Source organism: Salmo salar, chromosome 15 (genome assembly GCF_965601325.2).
Source record: "Salmo salar chromosome 15, fSalSal1, whole genome shotgun sequence".
NCBI classification, from domain to species: Eukaryota; Metazoa; Chordata; class Actinopteri; order Salmoniformes; family Salmonidae; genus Salmo; species Salmo salar.
In genome coordinates this window covers 22,728,131-22,754,499 of record NC_138305.1, presented here as the reverse complement: position 1 = coordinate 22,754,499, position 26,369 = coordinate 22,728,131, and the positions used below count along the sequence as shown (strand labels likewise).

The window sequence follows — 26,369 nt, the reverse complement described above, 5'->3', positions numbered from 1 at the left end:
GGACATCATGTTACACAATGCATGCATTCTTTTGTTCGATAAAGTTCATATTTATATATAAAAACAGCATTTTACATCGGCGCGTGACGTTGAGAAAATATTTTCCCTCAAATGCATCCGGTGAATCAGCGCTACAATTTACTAAATTACTATTCGAAAACATTTTTTAAATGTAATATTGTCATTCAAAGAATTATAGATTAACATCTCGTGAATGCAACCGCATTGCCAGATTTAAAAATAACTTTACTGGGAAATCACACTTTGCAATAAAAGGGGACGCTATGCTCAGAACAATAGGCTAGGCGATACAGGTTAGCGCCATCTTGGAACAATCTAATATCAAATATACTCTTGTATACTATTGTAAATATTCCCTTACCTTTGATTATCTTCATCAGAAGGCACTTCCAGGAATCCCAGGTCCACAACAAATGTAGTTTTGTTTGAAAAAGGTAATAATTTATGTCCCAATAGCTTCTTCTTGTTAGCACGTCCCGAAGGCATATTCAAGGGGGACGATTGCATTGTCTTACTAAATGTTTCGAAAGGGGAGGGTAGCCAGGGGCGCCCGCGTCATAATGGTAATGGCCCTCCCCCTATGACCAAGTTCCACAGCCTCTCATTCGGTCAGTTTGTACCATAGAAGACTCAAACCACTTTGTAAAGACTGGTAATATCTAGTGGAAGCCCTAGGAAGTGCTCAATGAATCCTAACTCACGGTGTATTTTATAGGCAAAGTGCTGAAGGTGAGTCCACAAATCAGATTTCTACTTCCTGTTAGGATCTGTCTCGGGGTTTTGACTGCCATATGAGTTCTGTTATACTCACAGATACCATTCAAACAGTTTTAGAAACTTTAGGGTGTGTTCTATCCACATCTACTAATTATATGCATATCCTAGCTTCTGAGTTTGAGTAAGAGGCCGTTTAAAATGGGCACATATTTTTTTCAAAACTCGCAGTTCCCTATCCTTAACGTGCGTTAAGAGGCTGATACTGTATGTTATCTGGCTATGATATAGACTGTAGGCTTGTTCATTTAGCAGACTAGATACTGTATGTTATCTGGCTATGCTCTATGATATAGACTGTAGGCTTGTTCATTTATCACACTAGATACTGTATGTTATCTGGCTATGCTCTATGATATAAACTGTAGACTTGTTAATTTATCAGACTAGATACTGTATGTTATCTGGCTATGCTCTATGATATAGACTGTAGGCTTGTTCATTTATCAGACTAGATACTGTATGTTATCTGGCTATGCTCTATGATATAGACTGTAGACTTGTTAATTTATCAGACTAGATACTGTATGTTATCTGGCTATGATATAGACTGTAGACTTGTTCATTTATCAGACTAGATACTGTATGTTATCTGGCTATGATATAGACTGTAGACTTGTTCATTTATCAGACTAGATACTGTATGTTATCTGGCTATGATATAGACTGTAGACTTGTTCATTTATCAGACTAGATGCTGTATGTTATCTGGCTATGCTCTATGATATAGACTGTAGGCTTGTTCAATTATCAGACTAGATACTGTATGTTATCTGGCTATGATATAGACTGTAGACTTGTTCATTTATCAGACTAGATACTGTATGTTATCTGGCTATGATATAGACTGTAGACTTGTTCATTTATCAGACTAGATACTGTATGTTATCTGGCTATGATATAGACTGTAGACTTGTTCATTTATCAGACTAGATACTGTATGTTATCTGGCTATGATATAGACTGTAGACTTGTTCATTTATCAGACTAGATACTGTATGTTATCTGGCTATGATATAGACTGTAGGCTTGTTCATTTAGCAGACTAGATACTGTATGTGTGTATATAGTGTGTAGTACGGGGAAGAAAAAAAAATGTATGAAATGAAAATGAAATGTATGCATTCACTACTGTAAGTCGCTCTGGATAAGAGCGTCTGCTAAAAATGACAAAAAAAATAAATAAATAAATAAAATGTTATCTGGCTATGCATCATGCCATAGGGCTGTAGGCTTGTTCATTTAGCAGACAAGATACTGTATGTTATCTGGCTATGCGTCATGCCATAGGGCTGTAGGCTTGTTCATTTAGCAGACAAGATATGCTCATACGTCCCGTACCATTAGTTTATATTATATGATTTTATGTTAAAAATAAGTATATCTGAATAAAATAGAAAGGATATTTTTTTTCTATTCCAGAGCGATTGTGCATATGAAGTGTTGAGCGTAAATGTGATCATTTGAAACAGGTCCTATACTCTGGATTTACAGTTATTTGGAAACTTTAGATTTGAATTATACAAACTTTAGAATGTCTTAGAAATGCCAGGGTGACCGGGAGCCTAGTGGTTAGAGCGTTGGGCCAGTAAACGAAAGCTTGCTAGATCAAATCCCCGAGCTGATCAAGGTAAAAATCTGTCGTTCTGCCCCTGAACGAGACAGTTAACCCACTGTTCCTAGGTCGTCATTATAAATAAGAATTTGTTCTTAACTGACTTGCCTAGTTAAATAAAAACATATATGGGCCTATTGAAGATTTGAGAAAGTTACAAAAAAAGATTTCTCTGTTCCTTGCCTCAGGCTGCACACGCTGTTCTCTCATGGTGATTATTTTCACCCATCAAACTATTCACAATTTAATCTTGTCTTTAACTAATATGTCAAATTTGTTTAGATCTATCTGCTCAATATCAAATGGGCAGATAGAGGGACAGGAGGAAAAAATATGTCATCTGTATGCGAATGGAGGCCTCTTTTCTGCTGGTTCCTTTTTCAATCATGCTGGTAGGCTGCTTTGGTTATTTCGCTCCAAGCATCAACCACTGTTTGAGGAGCATGTAGCTTCTCGCTGCTAGACAATTGATATTCCGCCCAAACTCTGTATGTCATGGGTCCTCCAACCCTGTTCCTGCAGCTACCCAGTACTCTGTATGTCATGGGTCCTCCAACCCTGTTCCTGTAGCTACCCAGTACTCTGTATGCCATGGGCTCCTCTACCCTGTTCCTGTAGTTACCCAGTACTCTGTATGCCATGGGCTCTCCTACCCTGTTCCTGCAGCTACCCAGTACTCTGTATGCCATGGGCTCTCCTACCCTGTTCCTGTAGTTACCCAGTACTCTGTATGCCATGGGCTCTCCATCCCTGTTCCTGTAGCTACCCAGTCCTCTGTATGCCATGGGTTCTCCTACCCTGTTCCTGCAGCTACCCAGTACTCTGTATGCCATGGGCTCTCCTACCCTGTTCCTGCATCTACCCAGTCCTCTGTATGCCATGGGCTCTCCTACCCTGTTCCTGTAGTTACCCAGTACTCTGTATGCCATGGGTCCTCATAAGTCCCATACCATTATTTTATATTATATGATTTTATGTTAAAAATAAATATATCTGAATAAAATAGAAAGGATATTTTTCCTATTCCTGGCACCACACTGCCAAGTCTTTGACCTCCTTGTAGGCTGTCTCATCGGCGTCGGTGATCAGGCCTACCACTGTTGTGTCGTCAACAAACTTAATGATGGTGTTGGAGTCATGCATGGCCACACAGGTGTGGGTGATAAGGGAGTACAGGAGGGGACAAAGCACGCACCCATGAGGGGCCCCCGTGTTGAGGGTCAGCGTGGTGGAGGTGTTATTGCCGGAGGTACCTACGAACGTCAACAAATGCTTCTCTTCCCTTGATGTAGTAATGTGTTGGTTTAATTACCTCTCCAGCAGCGTAATGCCTGGGTGCCTGAGTGTCACACAGCATTAATGAAAACAATGTTAATGATGACACAGCGTTACTTTTTTACCTTTATTTAACTAGGCAAGTCAGTTAAGAACAAATTGTTATTTACAATGACGGCTTAGGAACAGTGGGTTAACTGCCTTGTTCAGGGGCAGAACAACAGATTTTTACCTTGTCAGCTCAGGGATTCAATCTAGCAACCTTTCGGTTACTGGCCCAACGCTCTAACCACTAGGCTACCTGCTGCCCTACAGCATTAATGAATATGCAGCATTGATGAAGACACAGTGTTATTGAAGACACAGTGTTATTGAAGACACAGTGTTAATGAAGACACAGCGTTAATGAAGACACAGCGTTAATGAAGACACAGCGTTATTAGAGACACAGCGTTAATGAAGACACAGCGTTAATGAAGACACAGCGTTACACAGCGTTAATGAAGACACAGCGTTAATGAAGACACAGCGTTATTAGAGACACAGCGTTAATGAAGACACAGCGTTAATGAAGACACAGCGTTCGTTAATGAAGACACAGCGTTAATCAAATCAAATCAAATGTATTTATATAGCCCTTCTTACATCAGCTGATATCTCAAAGTGCTGTACAGAAACCCAGCCTAAAACCCCAAACAGCAAGCGATGCAGGTGTAGAAGCATGGTGGCTAGGAAAAACTCCCTAGAAAGGCCAAAACCTAGGAAGAAACCTAGAGAGGAACCAGGCTATGAGGGGTGGCCAGTCCTCTTCTGGCTGTGCCGGGTGGAGATTATAACAGCACATGGCCAAGATGTTGAAATGTTCATAAATGACCAGCATGGTCAAATAATAATAATCATAGTAGTTGTCGAGGGTGCAACAAGTCAGCAACTCAAGAGTAAGTGTCAGTTGGCTTTTCATAGCCTATCTTTGAGAGTATCTCTACCGCTCCTGCTGTCTCTAGAGAGTTGAAAACAGCAGGTCTGGGACAGGTAGCACATCCGGTGAACAGGTCAGGGTTCCAGCAGGTCTGGGAAAGCAGGTCTGGGACAGGTAGCACGTCCAGTGAACAGGTCAGGGTTCCAGCAGGTCTGGGACAGGTAGCACGTCCGGTGAACAGGTCAGGGTTCCATAGCTGCTGGCAGAACAGTTGAAACTGGAGCAGCAGCACGGCCAGTTGGACTGGGGACAGAAAGAAGTCATCATGCCAGGTAGTCCTGAGGCATGGTCCTAGGGCTCAGGTCCTCCGAGAGAGAGAAAGAAGGAAAGAGAGAATTAGAGAGAGCATATTTAAATTCACACAGGACACCGGATAAGACAAGAGAAATACTCCAGATGTAACAGACTGACCCTAGCCCCCCGACACATAAACTACTGCAGCATAAATACTGGAGGCTGAGACAGGAGGGGTCAGGAGACACTGTGGCCCCATCCGATGAAACCCCCGGACAGGGCCAAACAGGCAGGATATAACCCCACCCACTTTGCCAAAGCACAGCCCCCACACCACTGGAGGGATATCTCCAACCACCAACTTACCATCCTGAGACAAGGCCGAGTATAGCCCACAAAGATCTCCGCCACGGCACAGACCGAGGGGGGGGGGGGCAACCCAGACAGGAAGACCACGTCAGTGACTCAACCCACTCAAGTGACGCACCCCTCCCAGGGACGGCATGGAAGAACACCAGTAAGCCAGTGACTCAGCCCCTGTAATAGGGTTAGAGGCAGAGAATCCCAGTGGAGAGAGGGGAACCGGCCAGGCAGAGACAGCAAGGGCGGTTCGTTGCTCCAGCCTTTCCGTTCACCTTCACACCCCTGGGCCAGACTACACTTAATCATAGGACCTACTGAAGAGATGAGTCTTCAGTAAAGACTTAAAGGTTGATACTGAGTCTGCGTCTCTCACATGGGTAGGCAGACCATTCCATAAAAATGGAGCTCTATAGGAGAAAGCCCTGCCTCCAGCTGTTTGCTTAGAAATTCTAGAGACAATTGTCTTGTACGCTACGGTCTTGTGACCGTAGCGTACGTGTAGGTATGTACGGCAGGACCAAAGTATGTACGGCAGGACCAAATTGGAAAGATAGGTAGGAGCAAGCCCATGTAATGCTTTGTAGGTTAGCAGTAAAACCTTGAAATCAGCCCTTGCCTTAACAGGAAGCCAGTGTAGGGAGGCTTGCACTGGAGTAATATGATCAATTTTTTGGGTTCTAGTCAGGATTCTAGCAGCCGTATTTAGCACTAACTGAAGTTTATTTAGTGCTTTATCCGGGTTGCCGGAAAGTAGAGCATTGCAGTAGTCCAACCTAGAAGTAACAAAAGCATGGATACATTTTTCTGCATCATTTTTGGACAGAAAGTTTCTGATTTTTGCAATGTTACGTAGATGGAAAAAAGCTGTCCTTGAAACAGTCTTGATATGTTCTTCAAAAGAGAGATCAGGGTCCAGAGTAACGCCGAGGTCCTTCACAGTTTTATTTGAGACGACTGTACAACCATCCAGATTAATTGTCAGATTCAACAGAAGATCTCTTTGTTTCTTAGGATCTAGAACAAGCATTTCTGTTTTGTCCGAGTTTAAAAGTAGAACGTTTGCAGCCATCCACTTCCTTATGTCTGAAACACAGGCTTCTAGTGAGGGCAATTTTGGGGCTTCATCATGTTTCATTGAAATGTACAGCTGTGTGTCATCTGCATAGCAGTGAAATTTAACATGTTTTCGAATGACATCCTCAAGAGGTAAAATATATAGTGAAAACAATAGTGGTCCTAAAACGGAACCTTGAGGAACACCGAAATTTACAGTTGATTTGTCAAAGGACAAACCATTCACAGAGACAAACTGATATCTTTCCGACAGATAAGATCTAAACCAGGCCAGAACTTGTCCATGTAGACCAATTTGGGTTTCCAATCTCTTCAAAAGAATGTGGTGATCGATGGTATCAAAAGCAGCACTAAGATCTAGGAGCACGAGGACAGATGCAGAGCCTTGGTCTGACGTCATTAAAAGGTAATTTACCACCTTCACTAGTGCCGTCTCAGTGCTATGATGGGGTCTAAAACCAGACTGAAGCGTTTCGTATACATTGTTTGTCTTCAGGAAGGCAGTGAGTTGCTGCGCAAAAGCTTTTTCTAAAATCTTTGAGAGGAATGGAAGATTCGATATAGGCCGATAGTTTTTTATAATTTCTGGGTCAAGATTTGGCTTTTTCAAGAGAGGCTGAATTACTGCCACTTTTAGTGAGTTTGGTACACATCCGGTAGATAGAGAGCCGTTTATTATGTTCAACATAGGAGGGCCAAGCACAGGAAGCAGCTCTTTCAGTAGTTTAGTTGGGATAGGGTCCAGTATGCAGCTTGACGGTTTAGAGGCCATGATTATTTTCATCATTGTGTCAAGAGATATAGTACTAAAACACTATAGTGTCTCCCTTGATTCTAGGTCCTGGCAGAGTTGTACAGACTCAGGACAACGGAGCTTTGGAGGAATACGCAGATTTAAAGAGGAGTCCGTAATTTGCTTTCTAATGATCATGATCTTTTCCTCAAAGAAGTTCATGAATTCATTACTGCTGAAGTGAAAGCCATCCTCTGCTGCTTTTTAGTTAGCTTTGCGACAGTATCAAAAATACATTTCGGATTGTTCTTATTTTCCTCAATTAAGTTGGAAAAATAGGATGATCGAGCAGCAGTGAGGGCTCTTCGATATTGCACGGTACTGTCTTTCCAAGCTAGTCGGAAGACTTCCAGTTTGGTGTGGCGCCATTTCCGTTCCAATTTTCTGGAAGCTTGCTTCAGAGCTCGTGTATTTTCTGTATACCAGGGAGCTAGTTTCTTATGACAAATGCTTTTAGTTTTTAGGGGTGCAACTGCATCTAGGGTATTGCGCAAGGTTAAATTGAGTTCCTCAGTTAGGTGGTTAACTGATTTTTGTCCTCTGACGTCCTTGGGTAGGCAGAGGGAGTCTGGAAGGGCATCAAGGAATCTTTGGGTTGTCTGAGAATTTATAGCACGACTTTTAATGCTCCTTGGTTGGGGTCTGAGCAGATTATTTGTTGCGATTGCAAACATAATAAAATGGTGGTCCGATAGTCCAGGATTATGAGGAAAAACATTAAGATCCACAACATTTATTCCATGCGACAGAATTAGATCCAGAGTATGACTGTGGCGGTGAGTAGGTCCAGAGACATGTTGGATAAAACCCACTGAGTCGATGATGGCTCCGAAAGCCTTTTGGAGTGGGTCTGTGGACTTTTCCATGTGAATGAAGACACAGCGTTATTAGAGACACAGCGTTAATGAAGACACAGCGTTAATGAAGACACAGCGTTAATGAAGACACAGCATTATTAGAGAAACAGCATTAATGAAGACACAGAGTTAATGAAGACAGTGTTATTGAAGACACAGCATTATTGAAGACACAGCGTTATTAGAGACACAGCGTTAATGAAGACACAGTGTTATTGAAGACACAGCGTTAATGAAGACACAGCGTTATTGAAGACACAGCGTTATTAGAGACACAGCATTAATGAAGACACAGCGTTAATGAAGACACAGCGTTAATGAAGACACAGCGTTATTAGAGACACAGCGTTAATGAAGACACAGTGTTATTGAAGACACATTGTTATTAGAGACACAAACTTCTTCAGAGTATGTCTACTGTTTCTTTGGTAATCTACAGATCACCTTGTACACAGTGATACACACACACACACACACACACACACACACACACACACACACACACACACACACACACACACACACACACACACACACACACACACACCGAACTGACGCAAAAACACACTTGCACCCACACATTCTGACACAGATTGACACACACACACTTTCACACACACTCACACACACACTCTCACTCTCTCTCACACACACACACACACACACACACACACACACACACACACACACACACACACACACACACACACACACACACACACACACACACACACACACACACACACACACACACACACACACACACACACATCAAATAATGCAGTGCTGTGTTGTTCCATGTCATTTCAGCATACAGGACACTCCTCCCTAAAACTCTGAATCCTTCATATGCCTCCCAGCTGAATCCTTCATTTCTTCCTTCCCTCGCTCCCTCGCTCCCTCGTTCCCTCGCTCCTGCCACTCATCGTATCTGACACATACACGGGCACGACGACACGGTTATGAAATATTTATTAAGCAGCCCGTCTCTCATATCTCTTGGGAGGTAAAATATATTTGAAAAAGCCTGAAGCACTGTTAAATACTGTGTTTACTGTACTGTATGTGACCTAGTGGAGATACAGTATATATGATTCTCAACCAGATGGTCCCTGGGAGAGAGAGATTTGCTACTGTCAGCTCTTTTGATCTGGTTGGTGAGATGTGGTGTGAACTGAATGCATCCCACTACGCTTCGGGGCTGGTAGGGTTTAAGGTGTGTGGGAAGGAGATTATCCGTTGAGCCAGTAAGGAACTGAAACGTTGGTTTATTTTTCTATTATTTGTTTCTCACCGTCTCTCTCTACTTTTTACTTTAATAGTGGAAGGTACTAACCAAGACAACATGTAAACAGACTGTTTTACTATTAAGATTAATCATTTAGAAGTTTAGATGGATCAGGAGGGAGGGTGGGAGGGTGGAAGAAAGAGAGAGGGAGAGAGGGAGAGAGGGAGAGAGAGATGGGTCGTGAGAGAGAGATGGGTCGTGAGAGAGAGATGGGTCGTGAGAGAGAGATGGGTCGTGAGAGAGAGATGGGTCGTGAGAGAGAGATGTAGATGAGGGAGAGAGGGAGGACAGAAAGGAGGAGGACAGAAAAGAGAGAGGGCGGTAGAGAGGCGTTGTGTGTTCTCACAAACTGCTGATGTGGCTCTGTGACAGATGGCTCAGCCTGCATGGAGCGCTCCAATGGTACAGGACAGCAGCATGTTATAACCCTCTACTGTCATCTCTCTGGAGCCAGCATGTTATAACCCTCTACTGTCATCTCTCTGGAGCGCTCCAATGGTACAGGACAGCAGCATGTTATAACCCTCTACTGTCATCTCTCTGGAGCGCTCCAATGGTACAGGACAGCAGCATGTTAGAACCCTCTACTGTCATCTCTCTGGAGGGCTCCAATGGTACAGGACAGCAGCATGTTAGAACCCTCTACTGTCATCTCTCTGGAGCGCTCCAATGGTACAGGACAGCAGCATGTTAGAACCCTCTACTGTCATCTCTCTGGAGGGCTCCAATGGTACAGGACAGCAGCATGTTAGAACCCTCTACTGTCATCTCTCTGGAGCGCTCCAATGGTACAGGACAGCAGCATGTTATAACCCTCTACTGTCATCTCTCTGGAGGGCTCCAATGGTACAGGACAGCAGCATGTTATAACCCTCTACTGTCATCTCTCTGGAGCGCTCCAATGGTACAGGACAGCAGCATGTTAGAACCCTCTACTGTCATCTCTCTGGAGGGCTCCAATGGTACAGGACAGCAGCATGTTATAACCCTCTACTGTCATCTCTCTGGAGCGCTCCAATGGTACAGGACAGCAGCATGTTATAACCCTCTACTGTCATCTCTCTGGAGCGCTCTCTCTCCCTCTTTTTGCATATGTCTTTCTCTCCCCCCTTTCTCTCTCTCTCTCTCTCTCTCTCTCTCTCTCTCTCTCTCTCTCTCTCTCTCTCTCTCTATGCATTTCTCTCTCCCCCTTCCATCTCTCCCCCTCGCGCCATCTCTCTCTAACCCTCGCACCATCTCTCTCTCCCCCCTCGCTCGCTCTCTCTCTCCCCATTCTCTCTCTCGGTCTCTTTCCCCCTCTCCCCCTCTCTCGCTCTCTTGCTTTCTCTCTCTCCCCCTCCTCTCATTCTCTCTCTTTCTCTCTCTCTCGCTCTCTCCCCCTGTCTCTCACTCTGCATCTATATCTATCTCTCTCCACTCTCTCGCTCTCTCTTGCTCTTTCCCCCTTTTTGTATGGTGCATTTAATTTGCTACCTGTTTGCCAGTAAATCAGCTGGTTTATCAAACTACCTGTAATAAACATGTAATAAACATTTATTGAAAGCGAATTACTCTTGATGCTACAGCATACAATGACATTATAGACAATTCTCCAACTTTGTGGCAACAGTTTGGGGAAGATCCTTTCCTGTTTCAGCATGACAATGCCCCCGTGCACAAAGCGAGCTCCATACAGAAATGGTTTGTCGAGATCGGTGTGGAAGAATTTGACTGGCCCGCACAGAACCTTAACCTTAATCCCATTTTTGGGACGAATTGGAACGCCGACTGTGAGCCAGGCCTAATCGCCCCACATCAGTGCCTGAACTCACTAATGCTCTAGTGGCTGAATGGAAGCAAGTCTCTGCAGCAATGTTCCCACATCTATAGGAAAGCCTTCCCAGAAGAGTGGAGGCTGTTATAGCAGCAAAGGGGGGACCAACTCCATATTAATGCCCATGATTTTGGAATGAGATGTTCGACGAACAGGTGTCCACATACTTTTGGTGATGTAGCCTATCTAGGGGAAACCCACTCCACAATATATCTAACCTACAGTATCTATCTAGGAGAAACAATACTTTTAACGTTTTGGACATTTTGCCCAATTACAAATTAGCCTTTCAGCCTTTCATCCAATCACATCCTACTAATTGTGCACCTGTTGTGTTTTCTGTCCAATCAGAGCTGCCAGAGAACTGGACAGACACCAAGGAGACCCTATTGGAAGGGATGGTTTTCCAGGTCAAGTACCTGGGGATGACTCTGGTGGGACAGCCTAAAGGAGAGGATATGGCTGCTGCTGCTATACACAGGATAGTCTCTACGGTGAGTTAGGGTGTGTGTGTGTGTGTGTGTGTGTGTGTGTGTGTGTGTGTGTGTGTGTGTGTGTGTGTGTTCAGAGTAGTATGATAGTCTAGTTTATTCACAAAGAAAGATTCACACGGTGTACTCATTCTTTTTGCTGACCAAATGACTTCCTGTGCTGTTTTTATTCATTGACTCATGATACTCTTAATCAAAACACTTTGTGTTCTAGACTGACTGATCCTGACAGTATTGCAATATTACCTTTATCATGAAGGTCAATTAATCCAGGATGATTTGTTACTGTTATCATGAAGGTCAGGTAATCCAGGATGATTTGTTACTGTTATCATGAAGGTCAGTTAATCCAGGATGATTTGTTACTGTTATCATGAAGGTCAGGTAATCCAGGATGATTTGTTACTGTTATCATGAAGGTCAGTTAATCCAGGATGATTTGTTACTGTTATCATGAAGGTCAGTTTAATCCAGGATGATTTGTTACTGTTATCATGAAGGTCAGTTAATCCAGGATGATTTGTTACTGTTATCATGAAGGTCAGGTAATCCAGGATGATTTGTTACTGTTATCATGAAGGTCAGGTAATCCAGGATGATTTGTTACTGTTATCATGAAGGTCAGTTAATCCAGGATGATTTGTTACTGTTATCATGAACGTCAGTTTAATCCAGGATGATTTGTTACTGTTATCATGAAGGTCAGGTAATCCAGGATGATTTGTTACTGTTATCATGAAGGTCAGTTAATCCAGGATGATTTGTTACTGTTATCATGAAGGTCAGGTAATCCAGGATGATTTGTTACTGTTATCATGAAGGTCAGGTAATCCAGGATGATTTATTACTGTTATCATGAAGGTCAGGTAATCCAGGATGATTTGTTACTGTTATCATGAAGGTCAGGTAATCCAGGATGATTTGTTACTGTTATCATGAAGGTCAGTTAATCCAGGATGATTTGTTACTGTTATAATGAAGGTCAGGTAATCCAGGATGATTTGTTACTGTTATCATGAAGGTCAGTTAATCCAGGATGGTCTATCAGTATGATGTGTGTGTGTGTGTGTGTGTGTGTGTGTGTGTGTGTGTGTGTGTGTGTGTGTGTGTGTGTGTGTGTGTGTGTGTGTGTGTGTGTGGGCATGCGTGTGTGCGTATGTGCATGCGTGTGTGCGTCCGTTACCTCACAGTCCTGTAGAAAACACACAGTACCAGTCAAAAGTTTGGACACACTTACTCATTCAAGGGTTTATCTTTGTTTTTACTATTTTCTAGATTGTAGAATAATAGTGAAGACATCAGAAATATGAAATAACAAATATGGAATCATGTAGTAACCAAAAAAGTTTTAAACAAATCAAGATATTTGAGATTCTTCAAATAGCCACCCTTTGCCTTGATGACAGTTCGCACACTTTTGGCATTCTCTCAACCAGCTTCATGAGGTAGTCACCTGGAATGCATTTCAATTAACAGGTGTGCCTTAATTTGTGGAATTCCCTTCCTTAATACGTTTGAGCCAATCAGTTGTGTTGTGACAAGGTAGGGGTGTTATACAGAAGTTAGCCCTACTTGGTAAAGGACCATGTCCATAATATGGCAAGAACAGTTCAAATATAAATGACAGTCCATCATTCCTTTAAAACAAGAAGGTCAGTCAATCTGGAAAATTTCAAAAACATTGACAGTTTCTTCAAGTGCAGTCGCAAAAACCATCAAGTGATATGATGAAACTGGCTCTCATGAGGACCGCCACAGGAAAGGAAGACCCAGAGTTACCTCTGCTGCAGATGATAAGTTAATTAGATTTACCAGCCTCAGAAATTGCAGCCCAAATAAATGCTTCACAGACTTCAAGTAACAGACACATCTCAACATCAACTGTTCAGAGGAGACTGCGGGAATCAGGCCTTCATGGCCAAATTGCTGCAAAGGAACCACTACTAAAGGACACCAATAAGAAGAAGAGACTTGCTTGGGCCAAGAAACAAGCGCAATGGACATTAGACCGGTGGAAATCTGTCCTTTGGTCTGATGAGTCCAAATTTGAGATTTTTGGTTCGAACCGCCGTGTCTTTGTGAGACGCGGTGTGGGTGAATGGATGATCTCCACATGTGTAGTTCCTACCGTGAAGTATGGAGGAGGAGGTGTAGCATGGCTACCACAGCATGGAGGAGGTGGTGTGATGGTTTGGGGGTGCTTTGCTGGTGACACTGTCTGTGATTTATTTAGAATTCAAGGCACACTTAACCAGCATGGCTTCCACAGCATTCTGCAGCAATATGCCATCCCATCTGGTTTGGGCTTAGTGGGAATTACATTTGTTTCTCAACAGGACAATGACCCAACACACCTCCAATCTGTGTAAGGGCTATTTGACCAAGAAGGAGAGTGATGGAGTGCTTAATAAGATGACCTGGCCTCCACAATCCCCCGACCTCAACCAAATGGAGATGGTTTGGGATGAGTTCTACCACAGAGTGAAGGAAAAGCAGCCAATAAGTGCTCAGCATATGTGGGAACTCCTTCAAGAGTGTAGGTAAAGCATTCCAGGTGAAGCTGGTTGAGAGAATGCCAAGAGTGTGCAAAGCTGTCATCAAGGCAAAGGGTGGCTATTTGAAGAATCTCAAATATATAATATATTTCGAAAGGTTTAACACTTATTTGGTTACTACATGATTCCATATGTGTTATTTCATAGTTTTGATGTCTTCACTAATATTCTACAATTTAGAAAATAGTAAAAATTAAGAAAAACCCTTGAATGAGTAGGTGTTCTAAAACTTTTGACCGGTAGTGTATATATAATATACAGTTGAAGTCGGAAGTTTACATACACCTTAGCCAAATACATTTAAACTCAGTTTTTCACAATTCCTGACATTTAATCCTAGTATAAATTCCCTGTTTTAGGTCAGTTAGGATCACCACTTTATTTTAAGAATGTGAAATGTCAGATTAATAGTAGAGAATGATTTATTTCAGCTTTTATTTATTTCATCACATTCCCAGTGGGTCCGAAGTTTACATACACTCAATTAGTATTTGGTTGCATTGTCTTTAAATTGTTTAACTTGGGTCAAACGTTTTGGGTAGCCTTCCACAAGCTACCCACAATAAGTTGGGTGAATTTTGGACAATTCCTCCTGACAGAGCTGGTGTAACTCAGGTTTGTAGGCCTCCTTGCTCGCACACGCGTTTTCAGTTCTGCCCACAAATTTTCTATAGGTTTGAGGTCAGGGCTTTGTGATGACCACTCCAATACCAATTGTCCTTCAACCATTTTTACACAACTTTGGAAGTATGCTTGGGGTCATTGTCCATTTGAGACCAAGCTTTAAATTCCTGACTGATGTCTTGAGATGTTGCTTCAATATATCAACATAATTTTTCTTCCTCATGTTGCCATCTATTTTGTGAAGTGCACCAGGCCCTCCTGCAGCAAAGCACCCCCACAACATGATGCTGCCACCCCCGTGCTTCACGGTTAGGATGGTGTTCTTTGGCTTGCAAGCCTCCCCCTTTTTCCTCCAAACACAATGATGGTCATTATGGCCAAACAATTCTATTTTTGTTTCATCAGACCAGAGTAAATTTCTCCAAAAAGTACGATCTTCGTCCCCATGTGCAGTTGCAAACCGTAGTCTGGCTTTTTTATGGCGGTTTTGGAGCAGTGGCTTCTTCCTTGCTGAGCGGCCTTTCAGGTTATGTTGATATAGGACTCGTTTTACTGTGGATATAGACACTTTTCTACCTGTTTCCTCCAGCATCTTCACAAGTTCCTTTGCTGTTGTCCTGGGATTGGTTTGCACTTTTCACAACAAAGCACGTTCATCTCTAGGAGACAGAACGAGTCTCCTTCCTGAGCGGTATGACGGCTGCGTGGTCCCATGGTGTTTATACTTGCGTACTATTGTTTGTACAGATGAATGTGGTACCTTCAGGCGTTTGGAAATTGCGCTCTGGGTGAACCAGACTTGTGGAGGTCTACACATTTTTTTTCTGAGGTCTTAGCTGATTTCTTTTGATTTTCCCATGATGTCAAGCAAAGAGGCACTGAGTTTGAAGGTAGGCCTTGAAATACATCCACAGGTACACCTCCAATTGACTCAAATGATGTCAATTAGCCTATCAGAAGCTTCTAAAGCCATGACATCATTTTCTGGAATTTTCCAAGCTGTTTAAAGGCACAGTCAACTTAGCGTATGTAAACTTCTGACCCATTGGAATTGTGATACAGTGAATTATAAGTGAAATAATCTGTTTGTAAACAATTGTTGGACAAATTACTTGTGTCATGCACAAAGTAGATGTCCTAACCGACTTGCCAAAACTACAGTTTGTTAACAAGAACTTTGTGGAGTGGTTGAAAAATTAGTTTTAATGACTCCAACCTAACTGTATGTAAACTTCAGACTTCAACTGTATACATAGAAAGGCCGCAGAAGGTAGACCTGGCTCTCAAGAGAAGACAGGCTATGTGCACACTGCTCACAAAATGAGGTGGAAACTGAGATGAACTTCCTAACCTCCTGCCAAATGTATGACCATATTAGAGACACATATTTCCCTCAGATTACACAGATCCACAAAGAATTTGAAAACAAACCCGATTTTGATAAACTCCCATATCTACTGGGTGAAATACCACAGGGTGCCATTACAGCAGCAAGATTTGTGACCTGTTGCCACAAGAAAAGGTCAACGAGTGAAGAACAAACACCATTGTAAATACAACCCATATTTACTTTCACCATTTGTACATCGTTACAACACTGTATATAGACATAATTTGACATTTGTTATGTCTTTATTCTTTTGGAACTTCTGTGAGTGTAATGTTTACTGTTAATTTTTACATTTTTACTGTTACTGTGAAATCACTTTTGTATTTTGTCTACTTACCATATGTTTCCCATGCCAATAAAGTCCCTTGAATTGAATTGAGAATTTATATAGGGAGTAGGATACCATTGTTGACGTATCTATGAGCTTATAAATCTAATTTTAAACTGTTGTGTGTTTCCTATCCCAAGGCCCGGGCCAGTGCTAAGAAGTTCCGTAAGGTGACCTTGACCATCTCTCCTAAAGGAATCATCATCACAGACACAGAGACACAGGACCTCATAGAGAACGTTTCCATATACAGGTAAACAATATGACATCATAGAGAACGTCTCCATATACAGGTAAACAATAGGACATCATAGAGAACGTCTCCATATACAGGTAAACAATATGACATCATAGAGAACGTCTCCATATACAGGTAAACAATATGACATCATAGAGAACATCTCCATATACAGGTAAACAATATGACATCATAGAGAACGTCTCCATATACAGGTAAACAATATGACATCATAGAGAACATCTCCATATACAGGTAAACAATATGACATCATAGAGAATGTCTCCATATACAGGTAAACAATATGACATCATAGAGAACGTCTCCATATACAGGTAAACAATATGACATCATAATGACCTCATAGAGAATGTCTCCATATACAGGTAAACAATATGACATCATAATGACCTCATAGAGAATGTCTCCATATACAGGTAAACAATATGACATCATAATGACCTCATAGAGAATGTGTCCATATATAGGTAAACAATATGACATCATAATGACATCATAGAGAACGTCTCCATTTACAGGTAAACAATATGACATCATAATGACCTCATAGAGAACGTCTCCATTTACAGGTAAACAATATGACATCATAATGACCTCATAGAGAATGTCTCCATTTACAGGTAAACAATATGACATCATAATGACCTCATAGAGAATGTCTCCATATACAGGTAAACAATATGACATCATAATGACTTCATAGAGAATGTCTCCATATACAGGTAAACAATATGACATCATAATGATCTCATAGAGAATGTCTCCATATACAGGTAAACAATATGACATCATAATGACCTCATAGAGAATGTGTCCATATATAGGTAAACAATATGACATCATAATGACATCATAGAGAACGTCTCCATTTACAGGTAAACAATATGAAATCATAATGACCTCATAGAGAACGTCTCCATTTACAGGTAAACAATATGACATCATAATGACCTCATAGAGAATGTCTCAATTTACAGGTAAACAATATGACATCATAATGACCTCATAGAGAATGTCTCCATATACAGGTAAACAATATGACATCATAATGACCTCATAGAAAACGTCTCCATATACAGGTAAACAATATGACATCATAATGACCTCATAGAGAATGTGTCCATACATAGGTAAACAATATGACATCATAATGACCTCATAGAGAATGTGTCCATACATAGGTAAACAATATGGCATCATAATGACCTCATAGAGAATGTCTCCATATACAGGTAAACAATATGACATCATAATGACCTCATAGAGAATGTCTCCATATATAGGTAAACAATATGACATCATAATGACCTCATAGAGAATGTCTCCATATATAGGTAAACAATATGACATCATAATGACCTCAAAGAGAATGTGTCCATATTGTGTCGTTTTACTTTGTATACGTGGCAGCTAAAAGCTGAATTGCGTATGCAAAAGCACATCACAAACTACATCAAATACAAAACAATAACATTGTAACACGATAAGGAAGTCAGGGACTACAAGGATGATGAATTGAAGCAGTTATAATGACATTGAGAGCGGAGGAACTTCAGGCATGGATGGTCATGGAGGAGGGAGCCGGTCAGTGAGACAGTTGGGTCCGTAGCCTCAGCAGCGCAACTCGCTGTCCTGTCCCCAACATCCGTGCTCCGGGCTTTTTACCTTGATGGTTAGCGAACTGGCTAGTTAGCTACTCTTCTCCACAAATTCTGTGTAGCACCCACACAGGAGATGCTTCTGCTGCCACAGAGTGCTGAAAACTCACCACACATAATTAACAGTTAGGAGTGTCTTCATAAGAACAAGCCATTTCCGTACGCAGTCCTCCATTTCGATGATCACATCAAGTCGGTGTTGTGATGTTCAAATCCAATGTCCATTTAGTCCACAACGTTAGCTAGCTATCTGCTAGCAAGGTAAGTCTAACAGTACAACATCAGTCTTGAACCTCTGTCAAGAAGACTAATTACAACAAATTCAAAAGAGCAATCAAAAACGTGAAGGCAGATGGAAGAAGTTTATTCAAAAAACATAATGACGTCATAATGACTGGCCAATGAACCCTTCCGTATACAGGTAAATAATAACATCATAATGACTGGCCAGAGAACCGCTCCGTATACAGGTAAATAATGACGTCATAATGACTGGCCAGAGAACCGCTCCGTATACAGGTAAATAATGACGTCATAATGACTGGCCAGAGAACTGCTCCGTATACAGGTAAATAATGACATCATAAAGACTGGCCAGAGAACTGCTCCTTATACAGGTAAATAATGACATCATAAAGACTGGCCAGAGAACTGCTCCTTATACAGGTAAATAATGACATCATAATGACTGGCCAGAGAACCGCTCTGTATACAGGTAAATAATGACATCATAAAGACTGGCCAGAGAACCGCTCCGTATACAGGTTAATAATGACATCATAATGACTGGCCAGAGAACCGCTCCTTATACAGGTAAATAATGACATCATAATGACTGGCCAGAGAACCGCTCCGTATACAGGTAAATAATGACTTCATAATGACTGGCCAGAGAACCGCGCCGTATACAGGTAAATAATGATGTCATAATGACTGGCCAGAGAACCGCTCCGTATACAGGTAAATAATGACGTCATAATGACTGGCCAGAGAACTGCTCCGTATACAGGTAAATAATGATGTCATAATGACTGGCCAGAGAACCGCTCCGTGTACAGGTAAATAATGATGTCATAATGACTGGCCAGAGAACCGCTCCGTATACAGGTAAATAATGACATAATAAAGACTGGCCAGAGAACCGCTCCGTATACAGGTTAATAATGACATCATAATGACTGGCCAGAGAACCGCTCCGTATACAGGTAAATAATGACATCATAATGACTGCCCAGAGAACCGCTTCGTATACAGGTAAATAATGACGTCATAACGACTGGCCAGAGAACCGCTCCGTATACAGGTAAATAATGACATCATAACGACTGGCCAGAGAACCGCTCCGTATACAGGTAAATAATGACATCATAATGACTGGCCAGAGAACCGCTCCGTATACAGGTAAATAATGACGTCATAATGACTGGCCAGAGAACCGCTCCGTATACAGGTAAATAATGACGTCATAATGACTGGCCAGAGAACCGCTCCGTATACAGGTAAATAATGACATCATAACGACTGGCCAGAGAACCACTCCGTATACAGGTAAATAATGACATCATAATGACTGGCCAGAGAACCGCTCCGTATACAGGTTAATAATGACATCATAATGACTGGCCAGAGAACCGCTCCTTATACAGGTAAATAATGACATCATAAAGACTGGCCAGAGAACCGCTCCGTATACAGGTTAATAATGACATCATAATGACTGGCCAGAGAACCGCTCCGTATACACGTAAATAATGACATCATAATGACTGGCCAGAGAACCGCTCCGTATAGAGGTAAATAATGACGTCATAATGACTGGCCCAGAGAACCGCTCCGTATACAGGTAAATAATGACGTCATAATGACTGGCCAGAGAACCGCTCCGTATACAGGTAAATAATGACGTCATAATGACTGGCCCAGAGAACCGCTCCGTATACAGGTAAATAATGACATCATAATGACTGGCCAGAGAACCGCTCCGTATACAGGTAAATAATGACATCATAATGACTGGCCAGAGAACCGCTCCGTATACAGGTAAATAATGACATCATAATGACTGGCCAGAGAACCGCTCCGTATACAGGTAAATAATGACATCATAATGACTGGCCAGAGAACCGCTCCGTATACAGGTAAATAATGACATCATAATGACTGCCCAGAGAACCGCTTCGTATACAGGTAAATAATGACGTCATAACGACTGGCCAGAGAACCGCTCCGTATACAGGTAAATAATGACATCATAACGACTGGCCAGAGAACCGCTCCGTATACAGGTAAGTAATGACATCATAATGACTGGCCAGAGAACCGCTCCGTATACAGGTAAATAATGACGTCATAATGACTGGCCAGAGAACCGCTCCGTATACAGGTAAATAATGACGTCATAATGACTGGCCAGAGAACCGCTCCGTATACAGGTAAATAATGACATCATAACGACTGGCCAGAGAACCACTCCGTATACAGGTAAATAATGACATCATAATGACTGGCCAGAGAACTGCTCCGTATACAGGTAAATAATGACATCATAAAGACTGGCCAGAGAACCGCTCCGTATACAGGTAAATAATGACGTCATAATGACTGGCCAGAGAACCGCTCCGTATACAGGTAAATAATGACATCATAACGACTGGCCAGAGAACCACTCCGTATACAGGTAAATAATGACGTCATAATGACTGGCCAGAGAACTGCTCCGTATACAGGTAAATAATGACATCATAAAGACTGGCCAGAGAACTGCTCCTTATACAGGTTAATAATGACATCATAATGACTGGCCAGAGAACCGCTCCGTATACAGGTAAATAATGACGTCATAATGACTGGCCAGAGAACTGCTCCGTATACAGGTAAATAATGACATCATAAAGACTGGCCAGAGAACCGCTCCGTATACAGGTTAATAATGACATCATAATGACTGGCCAGAGAACCGCTCCTTATACAGGTAAATAATGACATCATAATGACTGGCCAGAGAACCGCTCCGTATACAGGTAAATAATGACATCACAATGACTGGCCAGAGAACCGCGCCGTATACAGGTAAATAATGATGTCATAATGACTGGCCAGAGAACTGCTCCGTACATAGGTAAATAATGACATCATAATGACTGGCCAGAGAACTGCTCCGTATACAGGTAAATAATGATGTCATAATGACTGGCCAGAGAACCGCTCCGTGTACAGGTAAATAATGATGTCATAATGACTGGCCAGAGAACCGCTCCGTATACAGGTAAATAATGACATCATAAAGACTGGCCAGAGAACCGCTCCGTATACAGGTTAATAATGACATCATAATGACTGGCCCAGAGAACCGCTCCGTATACAGGTAAATAATGACATCATAACGACTGGCCAGAGAACCGCTCCGTGTACAGGTAAATAATGACATCATAATGACTCGCCAGAGAACCGCTCCGTATACACGTAAATAATGACATCATAACGACTGGCCAGAGAACCGCTCCGTATACAGGTAAATAATGACGTCATAATGACTGGCCAGAGAACCGCTCCGTATACAGGTAAATAATGACGTCATAATGACTGGCCAGAGAACTGCTCCGTATACAGGTAAATAATGACATCATAAAGACTGGCCAGAGAACTGCTCCTTATACAGGTAAATAATGACATCATAAAGACTGGCCAGAGAACTGCTCCTTATACAGGTAAATAATGACATCATAATGACTGGCCAGAGAACCGCTCTGTATACAGGTAAATAATGACATCATAAAGACTGGCCAGAGAACCGCTCCGTATACAGGTTAATAATGACATCATAATGACTGGCCAGAGAACCGCTCCTTATACAGGTAAATAATGACATCATAATGACTGGCCAGAGAACCGCTCCGTATACAGGTAAATAATGACTTCATAATGACTGGCCAGAGAACCGCGCCGTATACAGGTAAATAATGATGTCATAATGACTGGCCAGAGAACTGCTCCGTATATAGGTAAATAATGACATCATAATGACTGGCCAGAGAACTGCTCCGTATACAAGTAAATAATGATGTCATAATGACTGGCCAGAGAACCGCTCCGTGTACAGGTAAATAATGATGTCATAATGACTGGCCAGAGAACCGCTCCGTATACAGGTAAATAATGACATAATAAAGACTGGCCAGAGAACCGCTCCGTATACAGGTTAATAATGACATCATAACGACTGGCCAGAGAACCGCTCCGTATACAGGTAAATAATGACATCATAATGACTGGCCAGAGAACCGCTCCGTATACACGTAAATAATGACGTCATAACGACTGGCCAGAGAACCGCTCCGTATACAGGTAAATAATGACGTCATAATGACAGGCCAGAGAACCGCTCCGTATACAGGTAAATAATGACGTCATAATGACTGGCCAGAGAACTGCTCCGTATACAGGTAAATAATGACATCATAAAGACTGGCCAGAGAACTGCTCCTTATACAGGTAAATAATGACATCATAATGACTGGCCAGAGAACCGCTCCGTATACAGGTAAATAATGACATCATAATGACTGGCCAGAGAACCGCTCCGTATACAGGTAAATAATGACATCATAATGACTGACCAGAGAACCGCTCCGTATACAGGTAAATAATGACATCATAATGACTGGCCAGAGAACCACTCCGTATACACGTAAATAATGACATTATAATGACTGGCCAGAGAACCACGCCGTATACAGGTGTCATGACGTTGGCCTCTTTTGGTACAGGGAGGACAGTTGACCCCTCCCTTTTGCACACAATCCACCCTGTGTGTAAAGGGTCGTAAAAACTCTAAAATTCCAGGAGAGTCTCTGGCCACATGGCCCATAGAGAGACACAGGAAATTCTTCCAACTCATAGAATTGGAGAGCCAAGCGACATTTTGTGTTCTAGAGAAGGTATGGAAGATTGGTGAAGAATCCAGCTACGAACTGATCCGCTTGGTACAATTTTGTGATACTCAAAAGAGACAATATAGCCATATTACCATAAAACTGTTTATATAATAGCATCATAATGGTTGTATAGAATTTATTAATAAGGATAAAGCTTTTGTAAGACATTGAGATGCTATGTACTGATGTAATGTGATAGAATTGTATTTCTGTAACCAAATCTAACTCAGTCATAGGCATGCCCCCAGGGACCCATACAGGACCAGGCGTCATTTGACAAGGCTGTTCAATGGGCACTATAAAACACCCCCGGATTTACATTTCTTCAGACCAGGCCTACACTCCGTTGGCTAATAGGTTTTACCTTCCAATTCCTCTACTGAAGGTGAACCATACCACGTGGTTAACTTTTAGACTATTGATACCGACAGAATAAGAACAAGTCTTTGATATTAATTATTAGTCTGCAGCTAAGTAAATTATATCATTGAACGCGAAGACCAACGAAACAACCATTCGATGACGACATTAATGAATGTCGCTCTGAAAGATCCATTCTAACCGAGAGAGAGAGAGAGAACGCGGACAAAACTCCCCAACAGAACTACTCTCCAACAAGAATCAGAACGACACACTGAGCGTAAATATATATTGATTGCAATTGTTCCCGAATGAGTGAGCCTTCAATTGTCAATTGTTAATATTAATGAACCCTGTGTAACTTCTCAGCCGACCTTTTATGATCCATTGTTCAACAGGCCGACCTGCCTGTTTAGCCAGTAGGGCACATTACTATATCAGTCCTTTGTGACGATAATTACTGTTTGTATGTTTTTCTGTTAATTACTTAGTGTAGTAAATAAATGATTATAAGACAATTGATGTATGGATGATTTTAGTAAAGACTGGGTTCGTGCAGATACAACAATTTACGACGTTTGGAATGAGACTGGACTAGAGGTAAAATACACCATTGAAACTAGAAGATAATCAGCCTATACTATAATAGAATAGAATATTATAGTACAGGAAAGTTATATTAGGAAAATTATAGCTTTGTAATCTGAATATTCTCCTTGGTGCCCCGATCTCCTAGTTAATTACAATTAAACGATTAATCAGTTTAATCGCGTGATAATAATTACAGGGAGCTAATTGATAAACATATCTTCCGTTTAATGGTACCCCCAAAGACACGACACAGGTTAATAATGACATCATAATGACTGGCCCAGAGAACCGCTCCGTATACAGGTAAATAATGACATCATAATGACTGGCCAGAGAACCGCTCCGTATACAAGTAAATAATGACATCATAATGACTGGCCAGAGAACCGCTCCGTATACAGGTAAATAATGACATCATAACGACTGGCCAGAGAACCGCTCCGTATACACGTAAATAATGACATCATAATGACTGGCCAGAGAACCGCTCCGTATACAGGTAAATAATGACATCATAACGACTGGCCAGAGAACCACTCCGTATACAGGTAAATAATGACATCATAATGACTGGCCAGAGAACCGCTCCGTATACAGGTTAATAATGCATCATAATGACTGGCCAGAGAACCGCTCCTTATACAGGTAAATAATGACATCATAAAGACTGGCCAGAGAACCGCTCCGTATACAGGTTAATAATGACATCATAATGACTGGCCAGAGAACCGCTCCGTATACACGTAAATAATGACATCATAATGACTGGCCAGAGAACCGCTCCGTATACAGGTAAATAATGACGTCATAATGACTGGCCCAGAGAACCGCTCCGTATACAGGTAAATAATGACGTCATAATGACTGGCCAGAGAACCGCTCCGTATACAGGTAAATAATGACGTCATAATGACTGGCCCAGAGAACCGCTCCGTATACAGGTAAATAATGACATCATAATGACTGGCCAGAGAACCGCTCCGTATACAGGTAAATAATGACATCATAATGACTGGCCAGAGAACTGCTCCGTATACAGGTAAATAATGACATCATAATGACTGGCCAGAGAACCGCTCCGTATACAGGTAAATAATGACATCATAATGACTGCCCAGAGAACCGCTTCGTATACAGGTAAATAATGACGTCATAACGACTGGCCAGAGAACCGCTCCGTATACAGGTAAATAATGACATCATAACGACTGGCCAGAGAACCGCTCCGTATACAGGTAAATAATGACATCATAATGACTGGCCAGAGAACCGCTCCGTATACAGGTAAATAATGACGTCATAATGACTGGCCAGAGAACCGCTCCGTATACAGGTAAATAATGACGTCATAATGACTGGCCAGAGAACCGCTCCGTATACAGGTAAATAATGACATCATAACGACTGGCCAGAGAACCACTCCGTATACAGGTAAATAATGACATCATAATGACTGGCCAGAGAACCGCTCCGTATACAGGTTAATAATGACATCATAATGACTGGCCAGAGAACCGCTCCTTATACAGGTAAATAATGACATCATAAAGACTGGCCAGAGAACCGCTCCGTATACAGGTTAATAATGACATCATAATGACTGGCCAGAGAACCGCTCCGTATACACGTAAATAATGACATCATAATGACTGGCCAGAGAACCGCTCCGTATAGAGGTAAATAATGACGTCATAATGACTGGCCCAGAGAACCGCTCCGTATACAGTTAAATAATGACGTCATAATGACTGGCCAGAGAACCGCTCCGTATACAGGTAAATAATGACGTCATAATGACTGGCCCAGAGAACCGCTCCGTATACAGGTAAATAATGACATCATAATGACTGGCCAGAGAACCGCTCCGTATACAGGTAAATAATGACATCATAATGACTGGCCAGAGAACCGCTCCGTATACAGGTAAATAATGACATCATAATGACTGGCCAGAGAACCGCTCCGTATACAGGTAAATAATGACATCATAATGACTGGCCAGAGAACCGCTCCGTATACAGGTAAATAATGACATCATAATGACTGCCCAGAGAACCGCTTCGTATACAGGTAAATAATGACGTCATAACGAC

General features: G+C 41.9%; 1 protein-coding gene across 1 annotated transcript in view; it reads left to right on the top strand.

The window, feature by feature from the left end:
- Positions 1-24,201, top strand: part of arh (Low density lipoprotein receptor adapter protein 1) — a 65,197-nt gene extending 40,996 nt beyond the window's left edge. The window contains 3 exon segments of the mRNA NM_001146411.1: positions 11,438-11,580; positions 16,615-16,727; positions 23,556-24,201. Of these exon segments, the coding sequence (NP_001139883.1) occupies positions 11,438-11,580; positions 16,615-16,727; positions 23,556-23,679 (380 nt within the window). The 3' untranslated portion in view covers positions 23,680-24,201.
- The last annotated feature ends 2,168 nt before the right edge of the window (positions 24,202-26,369 follow it).